Genomic DNA, 27448 nt, shown 5'->3' on the forward strand with positions numbered 1-27448 from the left:
TTCTTTCTTGCAGTAATTCTTTCAAATCAAGTCTCTCCTTGCTAGGTCCAGGTTTGTTTGTTTTTTTTTTTAACTTTGGGTTTATTTATTTATTTATTTATAGCTGTGTTGGGTCTTCGTTTCTGTGCGAGGGCTTTCTCTAGTTGCGGCAAGCGGGGGCCACTCTTCATCGCGGTGCGTGGGCCTCTCATTATCGCGGCCTCTCTTGTTGCGGAGCACAGGCTCCAGACACGCAGGCTCAGTAATTGTGGCTCACGGGCCCAGCTGCTCCGCGGCATGTGGGATCTTCCCAGACCAGGGCTCGAACCCGTGTCCCCTGCATTGGCAGGCAGATTCTCAACCACTGCGCCACCAGGGAAGCCCCAGGTTTGTTTTTTATTTGACACATTCCAGGAGAGAAGAGTAGAGGTGGGAATGCAGAGGTCATTAAAGCAAAGGGAAGGAAGACTTGAGCATTACCTAGAGGTTGAAATGATCCACTAAAGACACTCAGGAATTTTTGCAAGGCTCTGTGGAGTATGTAAATACTACTGTGGGAAATTTATAATAGAAACCCTTCTCTACAAAGATGTTCAAAGACTTCCTTCAGAGGTTTGGATGAGTTAATTTGGTAACTTGGTAATGAGGAATCAGGAATGAGGCTTGCTGGCACAGAGGCTGATGTGATTACCTAACAAAGATTAATTTTTAGCATTGAGTGATCACATGACTGGAACTGAACTTATTTGTAATGGACTTGGGCAGATCTATTTGTAAGTGGAATTTTTGCAAGATGGTGCTCTGAAAATTTGTCTCTCTGCGGGAATGAGAGGCTGAAGAGACCAATGTGTGGTCCACATACCTTCATGGCGTACACATCTGAAGATTACAACCCTAGCTTGATACCAGCAGCTGAAGTTTTACTTGTACTAGCTACAACTCTGCCTTTTCAGTTTCTAAGCTATGAAGTAACTTTGCTCAAAAGAGCTACCCTTTAAGTGATTAAAATGTGGGTGGCAGTGAGTGTACAGGTGGAAGAATTTCTAGGAGTAACAGATAACTACCAGAAATCTATATGGCCAGTAATATTCAGACAGATATATTTTTATATATGCACCTAAATCATACAGTAGAAAATAAAAAAACTTTTGTCTTACTCTGCCTCATATACTGAGTCAATTGCAAATTATGTATTTGACTATTGACTCCTAGCATGACAAGTTATATTCAATTGTCAAAGAGGCTAGTGGAGCATTTCTGAAAAGAGAAGGAATTTAAATTTTTCATTTGTAGCTAATCCATTCCTAAATAGATGTTGCTTTTTTATAATGAAGAATAATAAATTATATGTATGTGATTATTTAATGTCATAGATATTCATATCTTGATTTGCTGCCTTTATTTTTTAAAAGGTCACCTTTTCTCTAAAGATTTTACCATCCCCCTACCCGTGTAAAATTGATCACTCTCCTTTTTTTAATGTCCCTATTTTACCATCAACATACTTCTGTTGTAGAACCTGTAACAATTTATTATCCTTACTAATTTACATGCCTGTGTCCACCACCCCCCCCCCAAACACTGTAAGTCTCTTGGGGCCCGGATCCTATTTTCTTAGTCTTTGTATCTACAGTTCCTGGCTTATACTAGGTTGTTAAATAAATGTCCGTGAATAAATCAATGAACGTTGGCTCATGCTTTTTCAAACAAGGAGTAAAAAAGTTGTTTGTTTTAAATAGTCTTTGTTTAGGTCCCTTGGCGGCCTTGATGGAAATTATTTAAGCCTTTGCTGGTAGATCTTTAAGGCTTTTTTGAGTGCCCGACTAGGCTAGGTGGTGTGGATAAACTGGACATGGGAAGGTAATATTTGGTCAGTGCAGTTCATGTGTGAATGGAAGACCTCAAGAGCTTCGTGACGTTGCCAAAGTGTTATAACAGGTACAGGCTTGAAGGAGGCTTGCTAGGATATCAGCTGCTGTCAGAACCCACAGTGTGCCTGTACAAAACCCCTGCGACTGATTTGCAGCTAGGCCAGTGACAGTCAATTAATACAGCAATAAATTGCTCAGTAAATTTTTATCTTAGCTCCTGGGGCCCTATTCCTCCTGTTTCTCCGTGCGACGCATTATTGCCTTTTTGGTCTTTAATTTGAATTTACTCCAGTTAGGGTTCTGCTTTTCCTCCAGCATCTTGGCTGCTGCTCTGTGGAGCTCATTTAAATTGGGCCTCCAACTTTTTTTTTTCAGTTCTCACTCTTTGAACAGCTTTTAGTATCTTATACAAATGTCATGAGTTGATTCATCTACTCAACTTCTTTCTCTCCCTGTTCCACCTAGATGTACGATTGTGTATCTTTGTACAGCCTGGCGTAGAACTGACCCTCCATTTCTGATGCTAGTGAGCATCTACTTAAGCACTTGGGTGTCACGTCAGACCCTCCAAACACAGGGCTTGGAGAATCAGTTTTCTAATAATATAAAGACGAAAGGCAAAATTACTTTATGTGTAGAAAGCCCATTTATAAATATCCACAGGTAGCAAAAAAAAAGTGCAGTTTAGTGGAATTATTTCATCCATCCTAAGGTCTTTTACTTGTTCCTTTTCTCCAGTACTTTGATTCATGGTTCTCGACATTTAGGATTTTTTTTCTTTATGGCTTTTGTTTACTGGCTGACCCCATCCAGGATGAAGCCTGTTGTATGGAGTGGCACATGTCTTATATCTAATTCTTCCATTTCTAGGGATACGTCCATTCAGCCTCAACTGTGTTTTCGAGGCCCCCATTTCCCCAATAGAATGGTTCCAGATTTTCATACTTACTACCCAAGCGTGAATGGATATAGCTGGTGGATACCTGAGTATACCTTAGTCAAACCAACTGCCAATGAGAGCTCTATATCTCTGAGGCATATATGCAAGAACAAGATTGCAATACCACGTAACTCCAAACCTTGGTAAGTCAGAACCATTGGTAAATAATAATGAAAACAGTTAGCAATTGAATAGCAGGTACCACTCTCCAGGCACCATTCTAAGTATTTTAAATATTTTAAATATTGTCTGACATGAGCAACTCTCTGAGGTAGGTATCATTATGATTCCAATTTGAAAGATGAGAAAATGGAATCGCAGAAAGGTATCTTGCCCAAGGTCACATAGCTAGTAAGTGACAGTGTTAGGAATTGAACCCAAGAGGTCTGGTACCCACATTCCTGTTATTTCTGGTCACGTATAGACTTGCCTTTACTTCTAGTCTTCTTCTCCTTTCTTCAAAAATCTGGATGAGAGCAGCTATATGAACCCTCGACTGAGCTGTTAGGGAAATTTTATTGCTTACACTCTGGTTTTCTTGGTTGCCTGACCCCATGACCCTGGTAATTCATGAGCATTCTTACTGGTAGTACATTTCACTCAGGGAATTCTAAATTTAGTAATAGTTCGTTGAAAACCAAATTGAGACATCCCAATTCAGTGTCACGTGCTTCCCCTTGTAGGCAGAATTGGATGGCTTAGGATGAAAAACTTCACCTTATAAATGAATGTTTGAGCTGTGGTCTTCACATATTGCTATTGTTAGCATCTGGATTTGTCATCTATCATAGCCCCAGGTAAAACACCGTTCTTGCTACAATTTTAAATGGATTTTTGTATAGGATGTAGCAAACGATGAAAGAGAATCTGTCATTTCTTTCCTGTATGGAGTATAAGGTGCAGATCACATAGATTTTTGTGATCCAAAAATTTGAATTTGGTTGTATTTGAACCTCTGCCATACCTGTTTTGGACCCTGAAAAATTAGTGGAAAGAAAAGAGGACTCTAACTTTGTTAAAACTTTAGAAGCCCCACCAAATCGTTACTAGGACTGCTGTTTTTCAACTGCGGATCTCTCCCTTCATAAATTAACTCTTAGAATATACTGGTCTTCAATAAACTCAACTTAATGAGGATATATAATCTGGCACAGACTTTAGAAGTTAACAAAGGTAAACTCTCTAAGCATTACTGATTCCTTGCAATTCCTTTGAAAAGCCTCCTTTGGGTCATCTCACACATCTTGAATCCTAACTGGAACAAGGTCATATGAATGCAGATTTCAAGAAGTGCTAATATGTCGTATCTTGGAGATCTCTCTTGAAAAATATGTTCCATCAGACTTTTTCCTTTCATTTTCAAAGATCTATGAGGAATGAAAAATGCTAATAATCTAAAACTTAGAGAGTTTTAAAGATCTGCAGGTGTAATTAATTGTTTAAGGTAGAATTTCTTTTACCCTGGAAACCTTGTCCATGTTATTGATCAATCACATATACTTTCTCAGTGGTATTCATGGGTGTCTCAACCGATCCTTTATTGTTGCAGTTATTTTAAATGACTTAACTTGAAATTAGTGCCCCAAGACATTTTAGTTCAGATAGAAATCCTCACTTAAAGGAAAATAAGGACTATAATAACAAGAGGACCACTAGAGTAACATATATATATATAACATATATAACATATATATAGGTATGTTTTTGACATGATAATGTAGTGGCATTGAGAATGAAAACTTTGATATTACTAGTTTTAAACACCCTATCTTTGAAAATTTAGTAAACCCACTTTTCTGTGCTCACTGTATAGTCTTCTAGAATGTTGAACATTCTAATAAGTAAAAGTATAATTATGATGTGTCCTATTTATATGCTCTCATATACATTTAGAGCATTAGTCCTGGGAAGGGTATCATCAGTGAATTTGTCTTTCATGTTTTAATTTTAATTTTAGGTGCCAAAACATTTTTTCTCTCTTTTGATAACATTAAGATTACTATGAATTTTGAGGAATAATAATAAACCCAATGGAGGGAAAATCTTTTCTATGAACAGATGGCTTTTGATATATCAAGGCTTTGCCATTTATTTTAGTGCCTAAAATAAACATTATTTATAAGACCACTTACATTTTGATGTTACTTAATGAGGAATATGCGTCATTGATTTGACTAGCTTAAGAGGTCATTTAGAACTTACCCGTTAACAAGCTGTAATCTGCTGAGCACGCAATGACTTTGTTTAAAATTATCTATTCAGAGCTGATCAATGACAATAATTGTTTTATACCAATCACTTCTGAAAGTTGCTAATTACTTTGAAGGACATGAATACTAGCCCGTTTTTGGAAGTCGTAACCCACTCACCTTGAAATTATCAAAAGTCATTTTGTTATCAAAAGTCATTTTGCCTCTTGAAAGTACTTTGTTTTAAAAAAATTAAGTTTATTCACTAGTACTGGGATATCAACAGGAAACATAGGCAAAATTTAAGATGTCGTTTGTTCCTATAACAGGAAGTATGGTAGAATCTCAGCTATTTGTATCTTATATCAATTAGATATTGGTTAAACTGGGCTCCCTATAATGTAAGAAAATGGTGTCTTTTATATTAAAGAGCATTGCACACACTCTTTCTCTCTATACAGTACATCCCTCAGATGTTTTAGTGGAAAAAGCCTGGGCTTTGGAATAAGACAGAGCTGGGTTTGTATCCTGGCTCTGTCATTTACTCTTTTACTGGTATTGCTGTGACCTTAATCAAGTTATTAACCTCAGTTTCTTCATTTTTAACATGGAGATCATGCCCTCTTCACAAGGTTACCATGAGACTTAAAGCAGTTAGCCTAATACCTGGCACATTCATGGAGTTCAGTAAATTTTAGATTCTTTACTTCACTGGATGGCGGCATCTTCACCCACTCACACGCCCAGCTTCTTCCAGCTGTTTTCACTCACTCACCTCTAACAAAGGCACTGAAAGGTTGATTATTATACTTCAGTGTGGATGAGTTTTAATTTGTTATCTTAACCATCACTTAACCGATTATGAGCTTTAATAACCAGTTGTGAATACCAGGATTTGTCTTGGAAAGGAATCGTAGCATGCTTTTGGGTAGATGTTTAAGGAGTTGGTGCATTAGAAGACTGTCTGAGAGCTTAATGGTGGGCTCTGAGGGTGTGGTTAGTGCTGTTTGTTTAGTTGCTCAGTGTGGAGTGGGAAGGAACCCATGCCATTGGCCTCTGTTAGTTCCCTTCCTACTGGCACAGATTTTTCAGCCAGTTTCAGAGTTTGCCCTTTCAACTTCTTTTCTCCAAGTGGGCATCCCCACTACTCTGCCATGACCTAATCATAAACCACCATCCTCCATCTTTCCTTCTCAGTACTTCAGCATGCATCTTTTATGTTTTCTGACACATTTAATCTTACTTGATTTAAAATTCAGTGGTGTTTTCATGTAATAGGTAGTCCATCCCTTAACAGTATTTGATATCCTAATATTTTCCCATGCTTCCTGAGTCACTTCTATTGCCGATGATGGATTTTCTATCAGTAGTTTTGTTTACAACTGTTCCTGTCTTTAATACAATTAATACTGTATATGCAATAAAAGTAAGCTGAAATTCATGTGAAGCCATCCAACCAGCTGTATGACCCAAGGCATTTATTTAAGCTCTCTAAGTGTCAATTTCCTCTTTTATCAAAGAAGGCTAATAATAATCTCTGCCTCAGAATGATACTGTAATGATTCAATTAAATAAGCCAGGAAAATAGTCATTATTCACATGTATAATTTATATATATATATATATATATATATTACAATTGGTTATTCTTTTTCATTAGGAAAATGGTTTTTGTATCAATTCCTCCTCTTTCTTTGCCAGCCATAATACAATTTTGGTCAAATTAGAGGGAGGTAGTTTCTAAACTGAGTATAGAACTTTAGAAAAAATAATTTTTCTTTATTTAAATAATTAAGCTCTAAATTAAGATCATTTGAAAAATATTTAGAAAGACACATTCTATAACATCGTTACACTAGCTTGTTATTCTACTTAGTTTTACTTTGCAGAATTAATTTCTCTGATTTAATTTTTCTTATAATAAGAACAGTAAGATAAGTGGTTTTGCATAACTTCAATTATTTTAGTCATTCTCATACTGGGAGGTTGACTGAAACATTTCTTCAAAGTCTTCATGTTTAATATTTCAGATTGTAAAATACCTTTTAAATGGCCATATTTTAAAATAGAGAAAAATAAGGGCTCATAATTCAAGTAAAATATTTTTCCTGTTTATTCTTATAGATCCAGCATTCAAGGTTATAAAAATTTTAAACTCAACATAGTTAAAAAATCATAGGCTTTTGGGATAAAACCCAACGGACTGAGGCTTATTCTCTTATTAATTACTTTTTCCTATGAAAAAATAAATTTTAAAGATGTGTGTTCCTAGCCTAGCTAACTTTGAAAAACATTGGAAGGACTTCATATCCTAAAAAAGAATTGTTCATAGTATGTGAATAATTCATAAATATATGGAAACCGCTGGAAAATTTTAGAGGATGAAGTTAAGTCTTTATGCAAGGCTAAGTTAACATTTTTTTTCAATTTTTTCTATTTCTTCTTCTTCTACTCCTTTAAAGAAGTTGAGGTTTTTTTGGTTTTCTACAAAATTAGGATCTATACATTATAATTTTTGTTTTGAGTTTTTCTAATAGAGGTTGTATTAGCAAAAATAGAGCTTAAAGAGATTGACTGATTCTTCTTATGATTACTAGGGCTTTTAAGGCATCTAGTAGCCCACTTAAGTATGTTTTCTTAGACACCAACACTCCTCTCATCTCAATAAAAGAAAAAAAGATACTTTCAACAAATATTTGTTCATTGAAAATTGCAGTTCACTTTGTTCACAGTTCTATATTGCAATGGTTTAGAGAATGGGCCCCCTGAGTCCTAATTTGATTCCTGAATCCATCACTAATAGCTGAATAATTACGGGAAAATTGAATAACTTCTCTTTTCAGCAGTTTTCTCATCTGTAAATATCTCATAGAAATGTTCTAATGATTAAATGCGTACATACAAACAAAACCCTCAGAATAGTGCCTCACACATAATAAGAGCTCAATAGATGTTACCTACTGTTATTATTAAAGAAGTATTAAAATGTCATGATGAAGGTACAAGACAACATTTTGTTTAAAGATTTTGATAGCACTGAATTTAAAAAGCCCATTAAAGGGAGTTCCTTAGCAGTCCAGTGGTTAGGACTCGGTGCTTTCTCTGCCATGGCCCCGGGTTCAATCCCTGGTCAGGGAACTAAGATCCTGTAAGCCGCGTGGTATGGCCAAAAAAAGAGTCCATTAAAAATATTGATTTCATTGAGATGAAATACAATCTTCAAGCCTGTTGGCTATGAAAAACAAAAAATCTGTTTGGTCAGGAAGTGGAAGAGGTAGGAATTGGTAAAGCAAATTTTTGATCTTTCAATAGTTAATTTCACATTTAGTATTTGTAAAACAATGATAAATATTATAAAAAATTATAGTAACCTAGAGTATGTTTTTGTCTTTATAATATTTTATAATAAATCTATGAGTACAACCTATATTCGCAACTGTTATATTAGCGGAAAAGCCTAAGACTTTATTTGATAGGATCATCCATCATTACCTTGATTTTGAAGAATTATTAATGTTTTCACTAAAAATGTTCACTGGCATATTTCCTCTTTTTATTTAATTCAATAGATTCAGAGGCGATGGCGAGGCTATAAGATTCGGAAATACTGCTTTAATTATTTTTATTTGAAGGAGTACCTGAAAGCTGTTTCAGAGACCAATGATGCTGTTAGGTGAGTAGTATAATCACTCATCTACTCGCCACAATTTTAGAAAGGTTACTCCATAGATGTTGATCATTATCAGACTTAGGAATACTTTCTAAAACTAAGTGATATTTTAGGCAGAAATTTATTGATAAGAGAGATATCTGATTCGCTTTAACAATGTGAGGCTGTTGTATTTTTAAATATCTTGTACTCTTGACTGTAAATTAGATTATTCATGTGTGTAGTAGGCCTACCTTGACACTATGCAAATAGCTTAGTTTCAGTAAAATTGCCTCATTTTCAGATGGATTTATCTGTAAAAGGATTACATAGATGAAGGCTTAAGTATGACAATCCTCAGAACATGTTCAACGGCAAGAACTTGCCTCTCAAAGAAGAAAACATTATGGAACACATTAAAATGGACTGCTTTACTGTCGGTTTTTATTTCTGTAAACACACAGAAAGATAACACCTGGATTTAGGCCTTAGGACGATGTCTTCTGTAGATTTAAAGTTATTGCAGCACTATTCATTCAGCTTTACCAAAGCTCTATGTACTAAGTTTTCGTATTACTTCAAAAATAGCTAGTCTTCTCCTCTTGTAATATTGCCCCATTCCAATAACATATAAGCGACATATGCTTATAATAGATTTCAATAAAAAGAAAATAGTGACGAATCATAGTTGACATTTACATAATAGTTTTACTTTCCGTTTTCACATACATTATCTCATTTTACTCTTAACATTTTTTGAACTAGAGAGAACAATCGACATTAAGTTGTTAAGACAAAGGTGTTGTCTGAGACCCTAAAATTATATATATATCATAAGAAATATCTAAAAACTAACTTCCCGCCTTTTAACTTTCTCGCATATGTTGTGTGTATAAAAGAGTCTGGTCTTTGGAGATTGAGTATGGGGAATTTGTAAAGCTGATTTCTTTGGAAGTAGCAATGAAGCTTTGGGGAAGCTGGAATAGGATTTAGTTAATGAGAAAAGTTGGAAAACTCAGAAACATGTGGGCCACAGGGGCTGCTATTTAATTTCTTCCTAAGAAATCCAAAGGTCTGTTGATGGGCTGGCTATCTGTAAATGGCAGACTTGAGCTTGTCAGGAGGAAAGAGCTAGTGGAAGATGCAAGAGGGAGAATTTGAGCAGGACTGGGCCTAGGGTGAGGCCAGGGAGACTCTTAAGGCACAGAAGTTAAGGAGGCGCTCACTGTCAGGGTCATGCAGGTGCCGACCTTGCACTTCCCCAGCCTTGAGAGTGTATCCTTAAATCTTACATGTTAGAGGCCTCACTTGCTTCATCCAAGTCCTATGCCTGAATAGGAGAAGGTTCTCAAAGAGACAAACATGTGGAAGGTGGTTTTAGAAAGGCCTGTTTCTTCTGTTCAACAGATATTTCCATTTATTCTTGTTTTGTTCCTGATTTTACTAGGAATATGTCTAGCCACTAGAGAGCCTGGTGTATCTGCGCTGACAATTTGGTTTAGCCTGGTATTCTTTATCATATTACGGACTTATTCTTTTTACTTCTACCTCTCTTAGAGGTCATATTTTTTTCAGGTGTATATTCTCCATCATTGATTAATTTCCTAATCGTTTACCCCCTCTTTGTTCTTGTATTTATTCCTAGACTGTTTGTAGTTCCTTTGCTATTATTATCATTGTTGTTATTTTTATCTTGGAATGGGGTATTGTAAAAAGACAGTGTTGGGAAAGGGCTAGGACTGTGCTCTGGGGGTGGTAGGAACATGGTGCATGGAACATGATGGAAGGATTGGCTAGGGATAAATCCAGCAGGGACCATAACATACCAGGGCATTTTAGACCATATTAAAGCTTGGAGTGGACTTCCTTTTTAAGGAGAGCAGTGACATGATTACACCTGTGTTTTGGCATGCATGTTCAATTGCATTTTTCATAATAGTTATATTTAAATAGTCTGGTACATTTAAAAAATATCTATTAGGGTATTAATTTAGCTGAAATAAAGTGTTTTCTTCTTTCTCACGGAAGAATATGCAACAGATTTTTTTTTTAACATCTTTATTGCAGTATAATTGCTTTACAATGGGGTGTTAGCTTCTGCTTTATAACAAAGTGAATCAGTTATACATATACATATGTTCCCATATCTCTTCCCTCTTGCATCTCCCCCCTTCCCACCCTCCCTATTCCACCCCTCTAGGTGGTCACAAAGCACAGAGCTGATCTCCCTGTACACAACAGATTTGTTTGGATTGTTTCTTCACATTTCTTTATCCTATTTTCCATTGAAAATCATTGGAATCAGGACTCTAGTTACCTTTTCCTTCATAACAAATTCCACCCAAAGCAGCTTAAAACAGTACACACTTATTATCTCATCATTTTATCTATCAGGAATCTGGGAGGGCTTTGCTCTGTGCCTGGGCCAAGGTCTCTCATGAGGTTGCCATCTGGCTCTCGGCCAGAGCTGCCGTCTCATATGGAGGCTCGACTGGGGGAAGATCCACTTCTAAGCTCACTCACATCAGCCTCAATTCCTCCGGCCATTGGCCACTGGCATACCTCAGTTTCTTGCCACGTGGACCTCTCCATAGGACAGCTTATAACATGGAAATTGGCTTCCCTCAGAGCAACTGAACCAGAGAACAGGAGAATACATCCAAGATGGAAGCCACATCCTTTTGGTAACCTAATATCAGAAGTGACATCTTATCACTTTTGCTGTATTCTATTCATTTAAAGCAAGAGACTAGGTTCATCCCACACTCAAAGGGGAGGATCACACAAGGGGATGACTTCTGGAGTAGGGATTGTTGGAGGCCACCTTAGAGGATACTTTCCATGTACAGTGACTTGCATATAGTATTTGTTCAATAAGCATGTTGATTTTCAACATTTGCCTAGGACAAAAGTTACTTTACATTAACTTAAGGCAATTTTTTTTTTTAACATCTTTATTGGAGTATAATTGCTTTACAATGGTGTGTTCGTTTCTGCTTTATAACAAAGTGAATCAGCTATACATATACATATATCCCCATATCTCCTCCCTCTTGCGTCTGCCTCCCACCCTCCGTATCCCACCCCTCTAGGTGGTCACAAAGCACCGAGTTGATCTCCCTGTGCTATGTGGCTGCTTCCCACTAGCTATCTATTTTACATTTGGTAGTATTTATAAGCCCATGCCACTCTCTCACTTCGTCCCAGCTTACCCTTCCCCCTACCCATGTCCTCAAAAAAAAAAAAAAAAAAAATGGTTCTGAAGAACCTAGGGGCAGGACAGGCATAAAGACGCAGATGTAGAGAAAGGCAATATTTTTATGTGATGTCTTTTCAAGATTATGTTTCAAACTTTAATATTGTGTCAAAGCAATTATGATGTATCCTAATTACTTATACCAACAAGCATTAAAATGTATAGTTTCTGAATTTCAAAGAACATATGAAAGATCTAGTGCATTCCTCTGTCTTTGGACAGGATAAAATCATTTACAGAAAATAAATTAGTAAAATATATTTTATATCAGAATACATTTTGCACTTGAATTGTGTTGCACAATTCAAGGCCAGACAACACTGGGCTTAACTTTAGCTTATCTGCTCTTTCATTAATAGAAATAGTTTATCTATTCTATAGTTAATAGTAAAAAACTATATATATATATACACACAAGAATATATTCTTTAACCAAGAGCGGACTTATCACAAAGATAAATGGAATTGATTAATTTAAGGCTGAGTTTGCATTTGGTAGACAATTTCTTTGTAATATCTAGCTTGATATGCAAAAATTGCCCCAGGTTATGAATGAGAAAATTATATAATGAAATTAAAAATTAGCTACAGAGTTACAGATTAGTAGCATTAATAAAACATATTAGCTTGAAGTGCAGAAAACTGACTCTTTTTTGGACAGAAATTCAAGCTAAAAGTAATATATTCCCCCAAGTTTAATGCTTCAGTGTAGTTGTTGGTTGCTAATAGTGCATAACAGTAGGTCTGTTTTGAGTGTAATTTTGTCATTCATCAAAGCAAATTAGTTTTTCAGCATGTTGATTTTGTGTAGCCCTGGTTTGGCTAGAAAGATTTTTATGGGTATAATTCTTTACCTATCTTTGCATACATCAGCAAAGTTTTTTTTAAAGGATATACTTGTTTATTTTGTTTTTTCTGTAACAGCTTTATTGAGATGTAATTCACATACCGTACAGTTTATCCATTTAAAATGTACAATTCTGTGGAGGTTAGCATTGATATATTCACAAAGTTGTACAACCATCGCCACAATCAATTTAAAACATTTTCATCATCATAAAAAGAAATCCTATACCCTTTCCAGTCACTCCCCCACCCCTACCATTCTTCCCATTCCTGCCCAGTCCTAGGCAACCCCTAATCTACTTTCTGTCTCTGTAGATTTGCCTATTCTGGATGTTGCAAATAAATTGAATCTTATAATATATGGTCTTTTGTGACTGATTTCTTTCCCCTAGCCCGATGTTTTCAAGGTTCATCCATTTTGTAGCATATATTAGTACTATATTCCTTTTTCCTACCAATTAATATTCCATTTTATGGATAAGCCACATGTTATTTATCCACTTACCAGTTGATGAACATTTGAGTTGTTTCTGCTTTTTGACTATTATGAATGATGGTGCTGTGAACACTCACGGACAAGTTTCTGTGTGGCCGTATGTTTTTATTTCTCTTGGTTACATCATGAAAGCTTTAAGCTAACAAATTCAAGAATGAGTGGTCAAGAACACTAACTTTGGACTCAGATCAACGTGGATTAAAATCATGGTTCTGCTGCTCTCTAGTTTTGTAACCTTGAACTAGTCACTTAATCTTACAGAAATTAGGGTTCTTCATCTGTACACTTTGGAGCAGCAATATTTACTTTGCAGAATTTTTGTGAGGCATGCAGTATAGGAAACATTGAGCATATAATTCACATTCTTCAAATAGCAGCTATTATTATCAAGGACAAGATAGAAAAAAAGGGAACCAATATTTGTAAATATATACTTCCCTATGATATTACAGAATTAACATTCAGTTTTATATGAGGCTATTTTTAATTCAAAGTAAGCAAACATATAAAATTTCATGAATTAGGTTGTATATATATATGTTTTTAGTTGATAGAAACATTAATTATCAAGTACAATATAAGTCGTCAGTATTTTGTGACATTAAGCCATGTCTAAAAACAGTCTTTCAGAGAGCTCGAAGGAAAAGCAAAGAATAGAACATAGTACAAAGTTGGGAAAGACAATCAATGAAAACACAAACTTAGAGTTTTCTTTTTTAATTTAGAATTCTTTTACCATTTTATGGTAAAGAAGAATATATATCAACATAACACATGCATATTGTTAAATATATTACCTATTAACAAATGTTTTATATTAGATAAAAGAGTCACCTTACCACATTATTTTACCCAGTCCCTAATGGTTACCACTTTCTTCTCTTAGCTATTTCTTCTTCTTTTATTTTTTTATAAATTTATTTATTTATTTGTTTTTGGCTGTGTTGGGCCTTCGTTTCTGCGTGTGGGCTTTCTCTAGTTGCGGCGAGCAGGGTCTACTCTTCGTTGTGGTGCCCGGGCTTCTCATTGCGGTGACTTATTCTCTTGTTGCAGAGCATGGGCTCTAGGCGCGTGGGCTTCAGTAGTTGCGGCACGTGGGCTCAGTAGTTGTGGCTCATGGGCTGTAGAGTGCAGGCTCAGTAGTTGTGATGCACGGGCTTAGTTGCTTTGCAGCATGTGGGATTTTCCCAGACCAGGGCTCGAACCTGTGTCCTCTGCATTGGCAGGCAGATTCTTAACCACTGCGCCACCAGGGAAGTCCCGCTATTTCTTCTTGTACTCACTGAATGTTTCTAAACTATATGCTGATCTGATATTGCCTGATTTTACACCTCAGATCTTTTAAATTAGTTGTATGTAATATGGTAGAGGAGGATTTAGCTCTCTTATACTTCTCACCTCCACTTGTATCTCTTTTTAGATGAATCTATATCAGTATTTACATTTTTGTGATTATGGAAGTAGGGTTCCTTACAAAAGTAATTAATGTAGGATGAGTATATTTACTTTATTGCTGTTTTGGTTAATTTCTATCTTCCTTATTTTTTCCTCTTGTCTTATATGCAAATTATATATGCCATTAATTATTTTCCAGTTATTCTATCTTAGTAGGAAATCCAATTAAGTCCCCCTTTCCTCTGGAGCATGCCCTCTTTGGCCTCCCCTTCGTCCTGCTCCAAACAGACTGCATTTTCTCTAGACACAATAAAGATTTCTTCTTGAGAAGACATTTCTTAACTTCCTTTCTCCTGGGCTGGACTCACTATTCTGTGGATCTGTGTTACCTTTTCACGATTTATTTCCTTGTTTTTCCTGGAGCAACTGCTATAATAATGATCATGGAAGGCAATTTTTGGAGTCTTTGCTTGTTTTAAATATGTCTTATTCTATCCTGAAATTTGATTAGTAGCTTGGCTGCATATAACATTCTAGGTTGCAAATTATTTTTCCTTAGAATTTTGAAGGAGTTGCTCCCTTATTTTTAACATTCAAAATTGCCAAATACTCACTATTCTGTTTCTCCTCTCTTTGAAAGTGATCTATTTTTTTTCCTTTTTCAATGTGTGTTAGTTCAAGTTCACCAAGAAACAGATGCTAAGATGGAATTAGATGTGCAAGAAGTTTATTGGGGGGAAGAAGCAGGACGAGGTGGGGAAAACCTTCAGTCTGTAGCCCAAGTCTGACACCTATGAAGAGAGAGAAGGAAGAAAAATTGGGGAGAGACTGGGATTGCAGCACGTTTTCAAGAAAGGCTGATGGCTTGTCCTCAAGCCAAAGTTACCCTCTGGAGGAGTCTGCTGTCTTGCCAGAATGATCCTGCCTTAGTACCCCGTCATTCTCAACCATTGGCTGGAAGTGACCTGGAGAAGGTGTGGCCTTGGTATGAACATGTTGGAGGATCCAGTGGTCCATTTGTAGGTCATTAAAGGATGTTTTGAATTTTTTTCCTGAAGTTTTTGAAATTTCTCAATTTTATGACTTCTATGACTTTTATTTGCTTCCTCTGTTCTGAGCATCAGTGGATACTTTAGTTCTCCAGTATTTTCTTATATTATTTCTGTAATATTATTATTATTTCTGATAATTTCCTTGTTTCTATTTTCTTTTGTTCTTTTTTCTTTCATTGGCTGGATGATGGACCTCCAGAAGTTACGTGGGGAGTCTCTTATACTTTTCTGCCCCTTTCTTTACCCTGGGCCTTTATCCTCCCATTCTACTTTTGTGAGAGACTTCCTTCCTACCCTTCTACTGAAATTTTTATGTTAGCAATAATTTTTAACTTTCATGAAATATTTCTACTGTTATGATCATTTCTTTTTTGTAGGCTTCTGTTCTTATTAATAAAATATCTCATATTTCTCTAAAATACTGGAGCAGAAAGGGTCTTGGCAGGAAGCAGAATCCACCTCAGGATTTATTCCTCAAATAAAGAGAGTTAAATGAAAGGGTAATTGCAGAGATGTGCACAGGGTTAAGGGCTCAGCAAGAGAGGTTTTGGCATCCAGAGACCAGCAACAGTGCGATGTTGCTACTACCAGCGTAGAAGAGTTAAGGGGAAGGAATAACATTAACGGCTACAGTGAGAGCCAAGGAGAAGTGAGAGCCCCCGACCCCTGGCCATGACCTATACTTGTAGAGGAATTCAGTTATCGCCAGAGGTGTGTGGCATCAAAGAAGAGAGAGGAATGAGGAAGAAATACCCCCAACTTCTTCCTCCTGAATGCTAGTGTTCTGTTAGACTAAACCCATCTGTAAAACAATTTGTAGGGCTTGGTCCCAGTGCAAGTGTGTAGAATGGATTGGAGGTGTGGCAAATGAAAAATAATCAGCACTGATAATAATTCAAGTTCAGAGGATAACTTTTATTTAGTCTCTGTGATACTGATTTCCTCCAGGGTGGTTTTTTTTTTTTTTTTTTTTTTTTTTTTCCGATTGGTTACTATCATCTTCCCTTTTAAGTTGGAGCCTTTCCTCATGCAGCTGGTGATCTTCAGCTGTTTACACACGCACATGAGGAACTGAAGTGCCAGTTTGGGTGTGTACATACATAAGCAGATTTTGTTGATTGGCAGGCTTCGGTTGCTTTTAAAGTGATCGGACAAGGGAGCTGACCCCTTTCACTGGGGGGATGCCCAAATGCCAGTATGTGGAAGTCTTTCTTATAGGCTATTTAGTTTCTCCAAAGAAGAAATTTCTGATACTCTGTTGAGGGAGAAGGTGCTGTAGCTGCATTTGGGTGAATGGTGAAAGAAGGGACTTGTGCTTCACACCTACTAATTTCCACTCTGAGTCCTATTCCTTTTCTCTCAGTTCCTTCAGAGGACGCACCTTTGATCCCTCACCTAAGTAATCAAAACCTGGATGCCGCCATTCTCTGCACGTATGTGTTAAAGAAACACACAAAAGTGTGGCCATTGTAGCTGTGTAGCCCAAGGTTAAACTGCTAAATTGTGGCAGAACTGAGATGGGATTCTAGATGTGATGACCTCATAAATGGTGCTCTTTCCAGTATATTATACTATTTTAATACTATTTTAATTCATTTCAAAATGAATGAAATGGTAAAAAGATCATAGGAAATAAAAGTTTCTCAGTTGGACTATGTGATGCATAGTGTTAAATTCTGGGTGTCACTATTTATGATGAATATTGACTCAAAAATCTGCATCCAACAGAAAACGACCAGGAATTTAAGGGACTTAGAAATCATAAAGAGTTGGAATTCCGAGACTGGAAAACAGCAGCCTAAATGAAGGCATGATGTCAGTCTTCAAATTTTAAAGAACTGTCATGCACTACATTGACAAAAAGGGAAAAAATTAAGGCAAATGGGTAGATTTGCGTTCAACATGAAAAATATATTTCCAATAATTCAATACTACTCAGTGATAGGCTGACTTGTGAGCTACAAAATATTCCAACAGAAGGATTCATCTGAAGTGTCAGGTAGACCTTTGTGTAGAAAGAATTTCTGCATTTGATGACAAACTAGGAGATTCCCAATTCTCTTTAAATCTGAGATCATTTGCTTCATATGGTAATAAATATATTTAAAAGAAAACAAATCTATATATTTATTTGCCACAAAACTCAAAGCACTTTGAATTCCATAAAGGTGCTAGGAAAATTTAAATAAGACTAATCTTATAAGGAATAAGGAATATTCCATATTCCTTATACATATTCCATAAGTATATGGTATTAAAGTATCATTTACCATGACCAAGACAGATACGATAATACGTGTAAATATTTTGTATATACACATTATAATTATGTATTTAAAACTCTAATCTAAAGTTAAAAGTGCTCTAAATTTAACTATTATGAAATTTTAAAAAAATATTTGTAATACTAAAAGATATTTTTGAAATACCTTGTATATACTCCTGATGCATAAAGGTTGTTTTATATTCCCATAGTTAGAAAAGGTTATCTCAGAGTGGCAACAGCCCAAGAAATCACTAGTATTGGAGGATGACTAATGTATTTATCATTTTTTTTAAACATCTTTATTGAAGTATAATTGCTTTACCATTGTGTGTTAGTTTCTGCTTTATAACAAAGTGAATCAGTTATACATATACATATGTTCCCATATCTCTTCCCTCTTGCATCTCCCTCCCTCCCACCCTCCCCATCCCACCCCTCTAGGTGGTCACAAAGCACCGAGCTGATCTCCCTGTGCTTTGCGGCTGCTTCCCACTAGCTATCTATTGTACATTTGGTAGTGTATATATGTTATTTATCATTAATATGACCATAATTACAATTTTAATATTATATTTAAGAGGCCTTGTATTCATTGACATGCTTATTTACCAAAATGCCAAATTGGAGAAGTCAAAGTCTGTTAACTGCATTTTCAGCTCTTTCTGGTCTGGATAGGGCTGATGAAGCAACACATTTATGAGAACAACCTCCAGGCCTTCTAAGAGCCCTAGGCAGCTCTCCCATATTGGCAGGAACTGGGCTGCATGCTTGGTCTCCTTGGTTATTCTGGAATCCATATACCCATGTGCTTAACTGAGCATATTAAACTCTGACTTTCTGTCCTTTGTCCTTTTGCTATTATTTTTGTGTGAACAACTTCCAGTTCAACTATGAGAAATTCTCTTAGGTCTTAAAATTTACAGTTCCTCTCTCAATATTTCCTGTTAAAGTGTCAGCGTTTATTCCCAGGGACGGTAGTCGCCATCCAGAACTAACAGCCTGCTGTTTCAAAATATTTATTTCAATATTTGTGTTAAATGCTGTCTTTGTGATCTGCTAATTTGCATTTGTTTTCAAGGATAAAGCCAAAAAACAAAACCTTGAGTCATTTTTATAAATATGCATCCAGTTTTTAGGAAACTGAATTCAGAAGATTTGAGCATAGTCTCTCATCCTTATAATGGTTATCTGGGAGACACAATATGGCCACCCTTCTTGTCTTCAAGTAATCTTGCTCTGGCAGGAAATCGTGCAGAGTCAACAAATGCGTCAGGCTAACGACAAAACTGGAGAACGTTGAGATTGCTCAGCATCCTGCATCAGGGAAACACAGCACTAGATTTCCACTTCCTGGGAGTGGAAGACTTTTTAATACATAAAGCTGGCTAGGCAGCACATTTCCAATTGTGCTTTAATTAACAAAGAAATAGAAACATGAAGGAAATCAGCACGTCCTTTCAGACTGGTAGCATGCGCAGCCCCGCAAAAGCAAAGCTGGAGCTACTAGAGTGAAAAAATCAGTAAGTAGTGCTGGTATTTGCCCCCCTTTTGCTGTCACATATGGATTCTCTAGAACTTTCATCAACTTTATTTTAAAGTCAGAATGAATATTAAGTGGGAAAATACTAATGGAAACACTAAGAATCTGGAGTATATCTCCTCCATCAATATTCAACACATGCTTGATAATAATAGCTTCCTCTTTAGACACAGGTACAGCGTGGACAAAAATCATAACTGAGTAGTTGCTTACATGGTGCAAACATAAACAAAAGAAATACTTTATACAGATTTATCAAAGATTTCTGGCTGTTTGTATATCATATCTATGTGTTTTTAGTAAATAACAGTAAGAGAAAGATTAGTATGTAGTAATCAGAATAGTAATAATTAATTAAAAAGCTAAAATTTTATATGGACAAATTTAGACATTGTAAACAATGACGAGCTCAGTAAATAGACTGCAATCACAGTAAATCATGTTTACTAAGCACCTATTGTGCATGTGAGGTTTTATATGTTATCTATCACACAGATCCCCTTTGGGGATATATGTTATTGTATTTTAAACATGAAAAACTAAAATCAGGGTTTCAGTAACTTGGGTAAGTTCACACACCTAAGTAGTGGTGGATCTGGAGATTTGAACTCAGTCTTCTTTTTTTTAAATCAAAATGCACTGCCTCTTTGTCCTTTTGAATTATTGCAAGTTGTATCAGTTATATTTCAACTGTGACATATAGAATAACGAGGCTCACTTAAAACCCATTCTGAACTTCTTATAAATCGCCTTCTTTGCTGTTGGGCCTAGAAAACTAAACACTCACTTTATTAGACTTCCTTGCAGTGGAGGTACCATGTGACGTCAGGACCAATGAAGTAAAGTATTAAAAGTAACCACTTAAAATGGGAATTTGACTATTGGAGGCCATTTGATGTCAGATTAGAAACCGTTATTATGTAGTATAAAAGATTTTTTCAGATCCCATCTACTCCACCATGTGATACGAATCATTAGCAATCGAGTCTTTGACATTAATTGAAATAGTAGGTACATTTCAGAATATTGGTGTACGCGCCCCCTCTGTGCCTCTTTCAGCAAATTCCTATGAAAAAAATAGGTGAACTTGGACTAATAGTAGCCAACCTACAAGCAGAGATGGAAGGTAATACTGCTTTGCTAAGGGAAGTGCTCTCTGTGTACAGTCTGTATTTGATGAGAATTTTATAATTTGGAAACTTGCGGTATTGAAAAACCCAATTGCTTCTATACCTCAAACTGAGGTGTTTATAAGCAGTGGCTATGAAGTTTAGGGCCTTAGGTGGAGACAAACCCAGGCCTTGGCAAATGTGAGCCCAAGACAAAGATCAGATTGGAGATGTTATCTTGTCTGATAATGGCTAACTAATTCAGACCAACCATCCTCATGATGACATCTAAGCATCAAAGAACTATCAACATGGTAAATAATTTACTGGCCAAAATATAGTAGAAGATGAGAACTCAGAGATGTAAGTCTACACTCAAAGCTGCTCTTGCCTTAAAGGCATCTGCCTATTTGAAAGAACATCTACCTGACTGCAAAAGAACTGTGCTTTTGGCAGTCTTGCAGGATCAGGAGGAAACCAAATTCTAAGTCAGAGCCACCAAGAGTAGGAATTCTGCTTAACTTCCCCCTGTTCTTTCATCCAGAATCCCCAAAAGCTATAACCCTAAAATAAGTAAGTAACAATGGAAATAAACTAGCGAGATTTGAAGTCAAACGGCCATTTATCTGAGTGATTCAGGGAACCTCAAGTCTTGCACTTGAACTTAGGAGCTCCTAGACTAATAGTGTCCCAGGAACCTGACAGAAGCATATGAAGAGCCTCTCAGAGAGAAGATGCCATAATTCTAGGCCTAAAATTATTCTTACAAATCATTTTTCAAATGCAACATCATGCACAGTGAAAGTACCAGGGATTTAGGAAAGCAAGACACCATGAGTGAGAAGCAGCAAAACAGCAGAAAAAGATAGTGGAAACAGAATCACAAAGCCTTAATATATCAGAATTACCAGGACCAGACTATAAACCAGCCAAGCTAAATGTTTAAAGGATAAAATCCAAGCTAGAAAAATTTGGCAGTTTAGCAAACTGCCATCTTCCCACACAAATGTATTGTTTTGGCTGACTGGACGCACTGGGTGTTGAAAGATTGAGTAGCAGAGCGTAGAAGCTGGTATCTAAGACCGTATGTCCCTAGGCTTGAAAACTATGTCTTGATAAGATCCTTGATTGTGGTTACTTGCTCATGGAACTGACCAGAAGTGAAACACCCAAACCCCTACTATACTGACAAGGGTATTTGTTGTGAAAGAAATCCCAGCCTGGCCAGCTGCAGCGTAGCTACCCTCAGGCAATCATAAGGCTCCTGAATTTGCACAGAAAGATCATCCCGTCCAAGGCGCATCTCATATGTGGTCGTGGAAGATGACGGGCCAGGAATACTCTGTCTGTCTCCCCAAGAAACCACCTCGAACAGGAGCTGTGTAGCATATTTGATATTCGCTATGGACCAGCAACTGCTGTTTCTTTCCCATTTTTTTCCCTAATGGGGAGTTTCTATTGTGTTTATTTCATTCCTCCTCCACCACTGAGTGCTGGCTGTGTTGTAAGTAGATAATTTTAATGTGAAGACTTATTAACTAATAAAAGATGAGTAACTTTAACAGAGGTAAAATAGCACTCTAAAGAATATGGAAACTTTAACAGAGGTAAAATAGCACTCTAAAGAATATGGAAATAGTAAATATCGAGAGAAGTTACCACCTCTAGGCCTTAAGAAGAGTAATGAAAGGAGGAGAGTTTTTGTTTTTTGTTTTTTTGTGTGTCTGCACCACGTGGCTTGCGGGATCTTAATTCCCGCAAGCCAGGGATCTGACCAGGGATCGGACCTTCACCCCCCACAGTGGAAGCACAGAGTCTTAACCACTGGACTGTCAGGGAAGTCCCTGAAGGAAAGTTTTTGGAAGAGCCTCTCCGCACCTGTTAATGATGAGACTCAGACCTCATTGGCGAGGATGTGGCAGCAGCCTACTGGATTGTGGAGTTTTCTGAGATGTCACGGACCAGAGCTGTTTTGCAGCCAGGGTGCCAGCCCAGATGAGCAGGAAGCTGCCCACCGGGGTGCTGGCGGACAGGGACAGATAACTTACCTGTTGGGGTGACAGCAAAGCTCACTAGAGGTTGGCAACCACTGGATCCCCTGCATATAGCTGCCAGCCATGCCGTGGAGACAATGAAGCAGGCGTATTGGAACCAGGAAGAGAAACTCCTGCCTCTGCTTTTCCTTGAAATAGCCCTCCAGTACCCTCTATTTTCAGACTAATGCTGTGCTAGCCAGCAAAGGGAAAATGTTTATGGGTCCAGAGCCAATTTTACAAAACAAGCAAAGAATTGTAGACTTCAAGCTGAGAGGCAAAAAATCGATAACTGACAAATGTTGACTTTGCAATGAGGTGGCCTGTGGAAAATTCCATAGATTTGATCAGTCCAACATTTGCACTCCAACATTGGCAACTTAACTTCTGTTATTGTTTAGGCTTTTCTAAACTTCTTTCAGCTAAGAGTGGAAAGATGACTTAGTTCTGGGTGATGAGATATGCTAGTTCTCCTTCCATTTTTTTTCCCTTTTCCCTGGAATGTGGACAAAATGACTGAGGCTGCAACACGCATCTTACCAGTGATAGGAAAAGGCTACGATGATCACACATCAACATAATTAAATGTATATATATTTATATATAGCTTTAAAATGTGTATATTATAAAAGAACGCTCTTGGTGATAGTCACTGAGTCTATGTAAGAGTATAAGTGTTACTAAAAAGACATTTATATCTAGATTTACAAAATTCGTTTATATAAACGAATATGCTTCGAATTGTGAGTTTACACACTGTTTATTTTACATGGAATAGCACTCAGATGTATCATGATGTATAACAACTTTTTATTCCTGTAACTTTAATATTCTCTATGAATTCTTTGACTCCATTCCATCCTTCCAGCATTTGGATGGCAGAGGACAAGAAACTAAATATTAGTCCAATTTGGCCCAATAGAGTAATTTAAAGAATCTTTTAATATGTCAGTTTTTCATAATTCCTTGAGTTCCCCCTTGTCTTCTCCAACATGTTTTTTGGATGTATAAGGGGCTTGTGTTACCTTGTGACCCTAGGGGTTAAGAGGGAGCCCTGACTTATATTTAGGTAAAAAAAGTGGCTGGTGTCTGCAGCTCTGTGGTTATCAGTCTTGTCACTAGGAGTTCTGCTGGCATCTGCAGCTAAAACCCACCTTTTGATGTAACCAGTTGCAGCTTGATTTAGGTCTGGTGGTTTTGCTTAGCTGACCAGACCCTGCATCATCTCTTTCTGTCTCTGTCAATCTCTCTGAGATCTTCCATATGCTTCAGATGATAACTTGGCCAAGGCTAGCTACCCTGCAGACTCTGATTCAAGGTCGTCTGTATTTTTGCCATTGTGGTCCTCGTGACTTGACCCCTAGCTCTCACCGTAGATCTCACTTGTCCCTAAAATGATATACATGAACTACCTGGTCCTCGTATACAATATAGGAGCCAAGGAAGACTTACCAGTGCTAAGCAAACCCTTCCTACCTGACCACACTATTTGATCCTCTTTGCTGGCCTGGAGCCATCCCACATTGTCTTGGGCTGCCTTGCACAAGCGGGATCCTCCCAGGATCCCAAACAGGAGGTAGGGAAACAATACTTGTTTTTTGGCATCCCTCTCAATCTACCAAACCTTCCTCTCTGCCTCCAAGACTTTGGCCTGGAGTTCAGTGGTCAGGGCATAGGTCACTACATTCTGACCTCTCTCCTATAGGCCCTTCTTCCTTCCACAGTCCCCTGGGGTTGGAAGGGACAGACTTGCCACTCTCCCTTCTTCCAGCCTTCCCCACAGCTCATTTTTTCCTCATTCTAAGGTGGGACCTGCTCTCCCGGTGGGCTGCGTTATCCTCTAATCAGATTAAACATCCCTCCTCATGAAGGAAACAAGAGAGGGGGAAGTATTCTGTCACTACAAGTAACATCTATGTCAATAGGTATAAATTTGTGTCAAAATGTCCAATGCCTATTGTGTGTGTGTATGTATATGATATTTATACCATAATTTCTTTAGGAAAATCTTTTCCTTATTGATGGACATTTACTAGAACATTCCTCTGCTTATTTCTTTTTGCATTTGTACTGTTATCTTTTTCTGCATAGTTCTATAAGGCTTTTACATAAAAGTTTAAACATATTTTATAGTTCGATGCGTATTAGCTAATTCTCCATAAAAAAGTCAATTTATACTTCTACCAACAACGCATAGGAGTTTCTGTTTCCTTTGCCAATACTGGATTTTGACTTTTATCACTGCCAATTTAATAAAGTGAACAATTCCATCTAAATTTTATCTAATTTTATTTTTATTTTTAGGAATTTGAATATCTTATATTGGCCATTTGTATTCTTTAATGACTTACCTAGTTCAATTTGCCTATTTCATTTTATTATAATTATTATTCATATGGATTTGTAAAAAATCCTTGTGTATGCTAGGGAAACAAACCCTTTGGCATCAGTGATGCAATTATCTGCCCTTGTTTGCTCTTGTCTTTCCAACATATTTATGGAGATTTTGAAATATGCTGACCTTTCAATTTTTTCTGGTTATATTTTTCAGTAACTTCTTTTTTGATTTCTTCTTTGCATGACTTTAAAAATAGTCGTCCATATTTCTTTTGATATTTTAGGGTTTCTTTTGTAACTTTTAATATTGAAACCATCTGGAATCTATTTGATATAAGCAGTAAATTTGAAATCCAGCTTAAGATTTTTTAAAATGGCTAACAAGTTATTCCAATAGCATTTATTCAATAATTCACTTATCTCTCCCTCTTAAGTGCCATCTTACCACATATTAAGAGTCTTCGCATGTACTTGGGCCTATTTCTTGACTATTGATGCCACCTGATTTTTCTCTCTCTTTGTAATCCTGTATAGTATTTATTGCATGGCTTAAGTAGCTATAAATTACTTTTATTTTTCAGCTGTGGCTCTTTTTGATTAATTTTTATCCAACTAAATAGTGAGTCATTTTGGCATGTTTCAAAAAATAGCAAATTTGGATTTTAAATGGGTTTAAATTAAATTTGTAAATAGTATAGGGAAAAATGATGTTTTGATAATTTGAGTTTTCCTGCCAAACAATGAGGCATATATCTTCATTTGTGTGGATTTTTAAAAAATGTCCATTAATAAAATTTTGTTATACAGGGTCTACCTATTTCTTGCTTATTTTATTTCTAAGAATTTCATATTTTTCTATTATATTTGCTAATGGTATATTTTCTTTCATTTTCTAAGTATTTCTTTTTTACATATAGGAAAGCAATATCTTTTGGCAGAGTAATTTTATACCTTACTAAAATTTCTAATTGGCTCTCAAATTCTTGTACTTTTTTTTAGTACTTAAGCTAGATATCGATGGTTTGTTTTCTCGTTCATTCATTCAACTATCTAACGAGGGGTGGAGAGTGAGCTGGAGCCGTGGGCAGCTGTGCTCTTGCCGCTGTCCTCCCCAGTCTGATGACCTCCTGTCACCGTGGAAATTGATTTCATGAAGCACGATCAGTGTGAAGCTCCACAACTCATGGGCTGTCTTTTCTTTCTCCAGTTCACTTTATGCAGCGGCTCTCAGGCTACTTTTCCCCGTTCTCCTCCAGCCCAGGTTTGCCATCAAGTCTCAACTCAGTCAGCAGTTCTGATCAATGAAAAGAGGAATTGCTTGGCCTCAAATTCTCTCCCTCAGGTCTGCATGCCAGTCAGTCCCTGTCTTTATCCGTCTTGGTGAGGGTACTTAACTAGGTTCTCCAACCTTGTTCACATGTTGATATTTCCCACATACTACACTGACTTTGTGATTGAGGAAAATACCCTGAACTTGTACTTTAAATTTAATTGAATATGACAGATATTCTCCATTTATTCAATTCCTAGTTATTCTCTTGAGTTTATGATGGGGGTTGTGACTGTTCCTTGTTTTTTTTCATATATTTTTGTTTATGTTTGTTCATTTGGCTGATCTAAGAAAGGCAAAAGAGCGTACATTTACTGTTTTCCTACAAAGCCACACATACTTATTTTAACAAGCACTCAATATTAGCTTTTATTGTTATGCTTTCTTTGAGTGTCATTTCTTTACTTTTTTCGATCTTACTCTTTCTTCAAGGTGTGGAAACTAAGTTGTTTTGCATGTATAGATGCATTTATAAAACCTTTATTTTTCTTATTCGTATATATGGTTCTTTCTTAATTAAAGCAGTTTTATTTTAACCCTCGATACTAGTATTCTCGCATTAAGATACGAAAGTTTTATCTTTGTAATAATGACCATTTTTCTATTTCCTGTTGCAGTTCTTGACATAGAGTGTTCATTAAAAAAATGTCTGTATGAATGCATATATATTTCGAAGATGGGGTCATATATTCTTCCTCAGTACATAAAAATTTGTTAACTTATATATTATAAATCTGGAGGAGCCACATTAGACTTTCAATAGTGGCAAAGTCTGATTCTCTTAAAATATGTAATGCTTCTTTTATATATTGTTTCATGTTTTACAATAAATATATAATTAAGCAAACATTTACAATAATATTCTGATATTATCTGAAATGCCAGTTCACACATTTTACATTCTCAGAGGCTGTATGATGCAGATGAAAGAACAAGTGTAGAGTCTTAACAGACCTCAGCATGAACCTCCCATTGAAAACACTAGGGATTAATCTTTCAATCAAATAGAGCTATTGACACTCAAGCACATTATAAATTGCTAACATATATTGAGCACTTATGGTATACCAAGTGCTGTGCTAAACCCTTGATTCTCATTATCTCCTTCCATTTTCACAACAAACCTGTGAGGTAGATATTATCACCTATTCTACACTTCA

At 36.6% G+C, this 27448-nt stretch overlaps 1 protein-coding gene across 2 annotated transcripts in view; it reads left to right on the forward strand.

The window, feature by feature from the left end:
- SPATA17 (spermatogenesis associated 17) overlaps nucleotides 1-27448 on the forward strand; it is a 204505-nt gene that overhangs the window by 48454 nt on the left and 128603 nt on the right. For both annotated transcript variants that reach the window (XM_061185311.1, XM_061185313.1), the window contains one exon: nucleotides 8549-8652. In XM_061185311.1, the coding sequence (XP_061041294.1) occupies nucleotides 8549-8652 (104 nt within the window). The remainder of the gene's footprint in view (nucleotides 1-8548; nucleotides 8653-27448) is intronic.

The sequence above is a fragment of the Eubalaena glacialis genome, chromosome 3, assembly GCF_028564815.1.
Source record: "Eubalaena glacialis isolate mEubGla1 chromosome 3, mEubGla1.1.hap2.+ XY, whole genome shotgun sequence".
NCBI lineage: Eukaryota > Metazoa > Chordata > Mammalia > Artiodactyla > Balaenidae > Eubalaena > Eubalaena glacialis.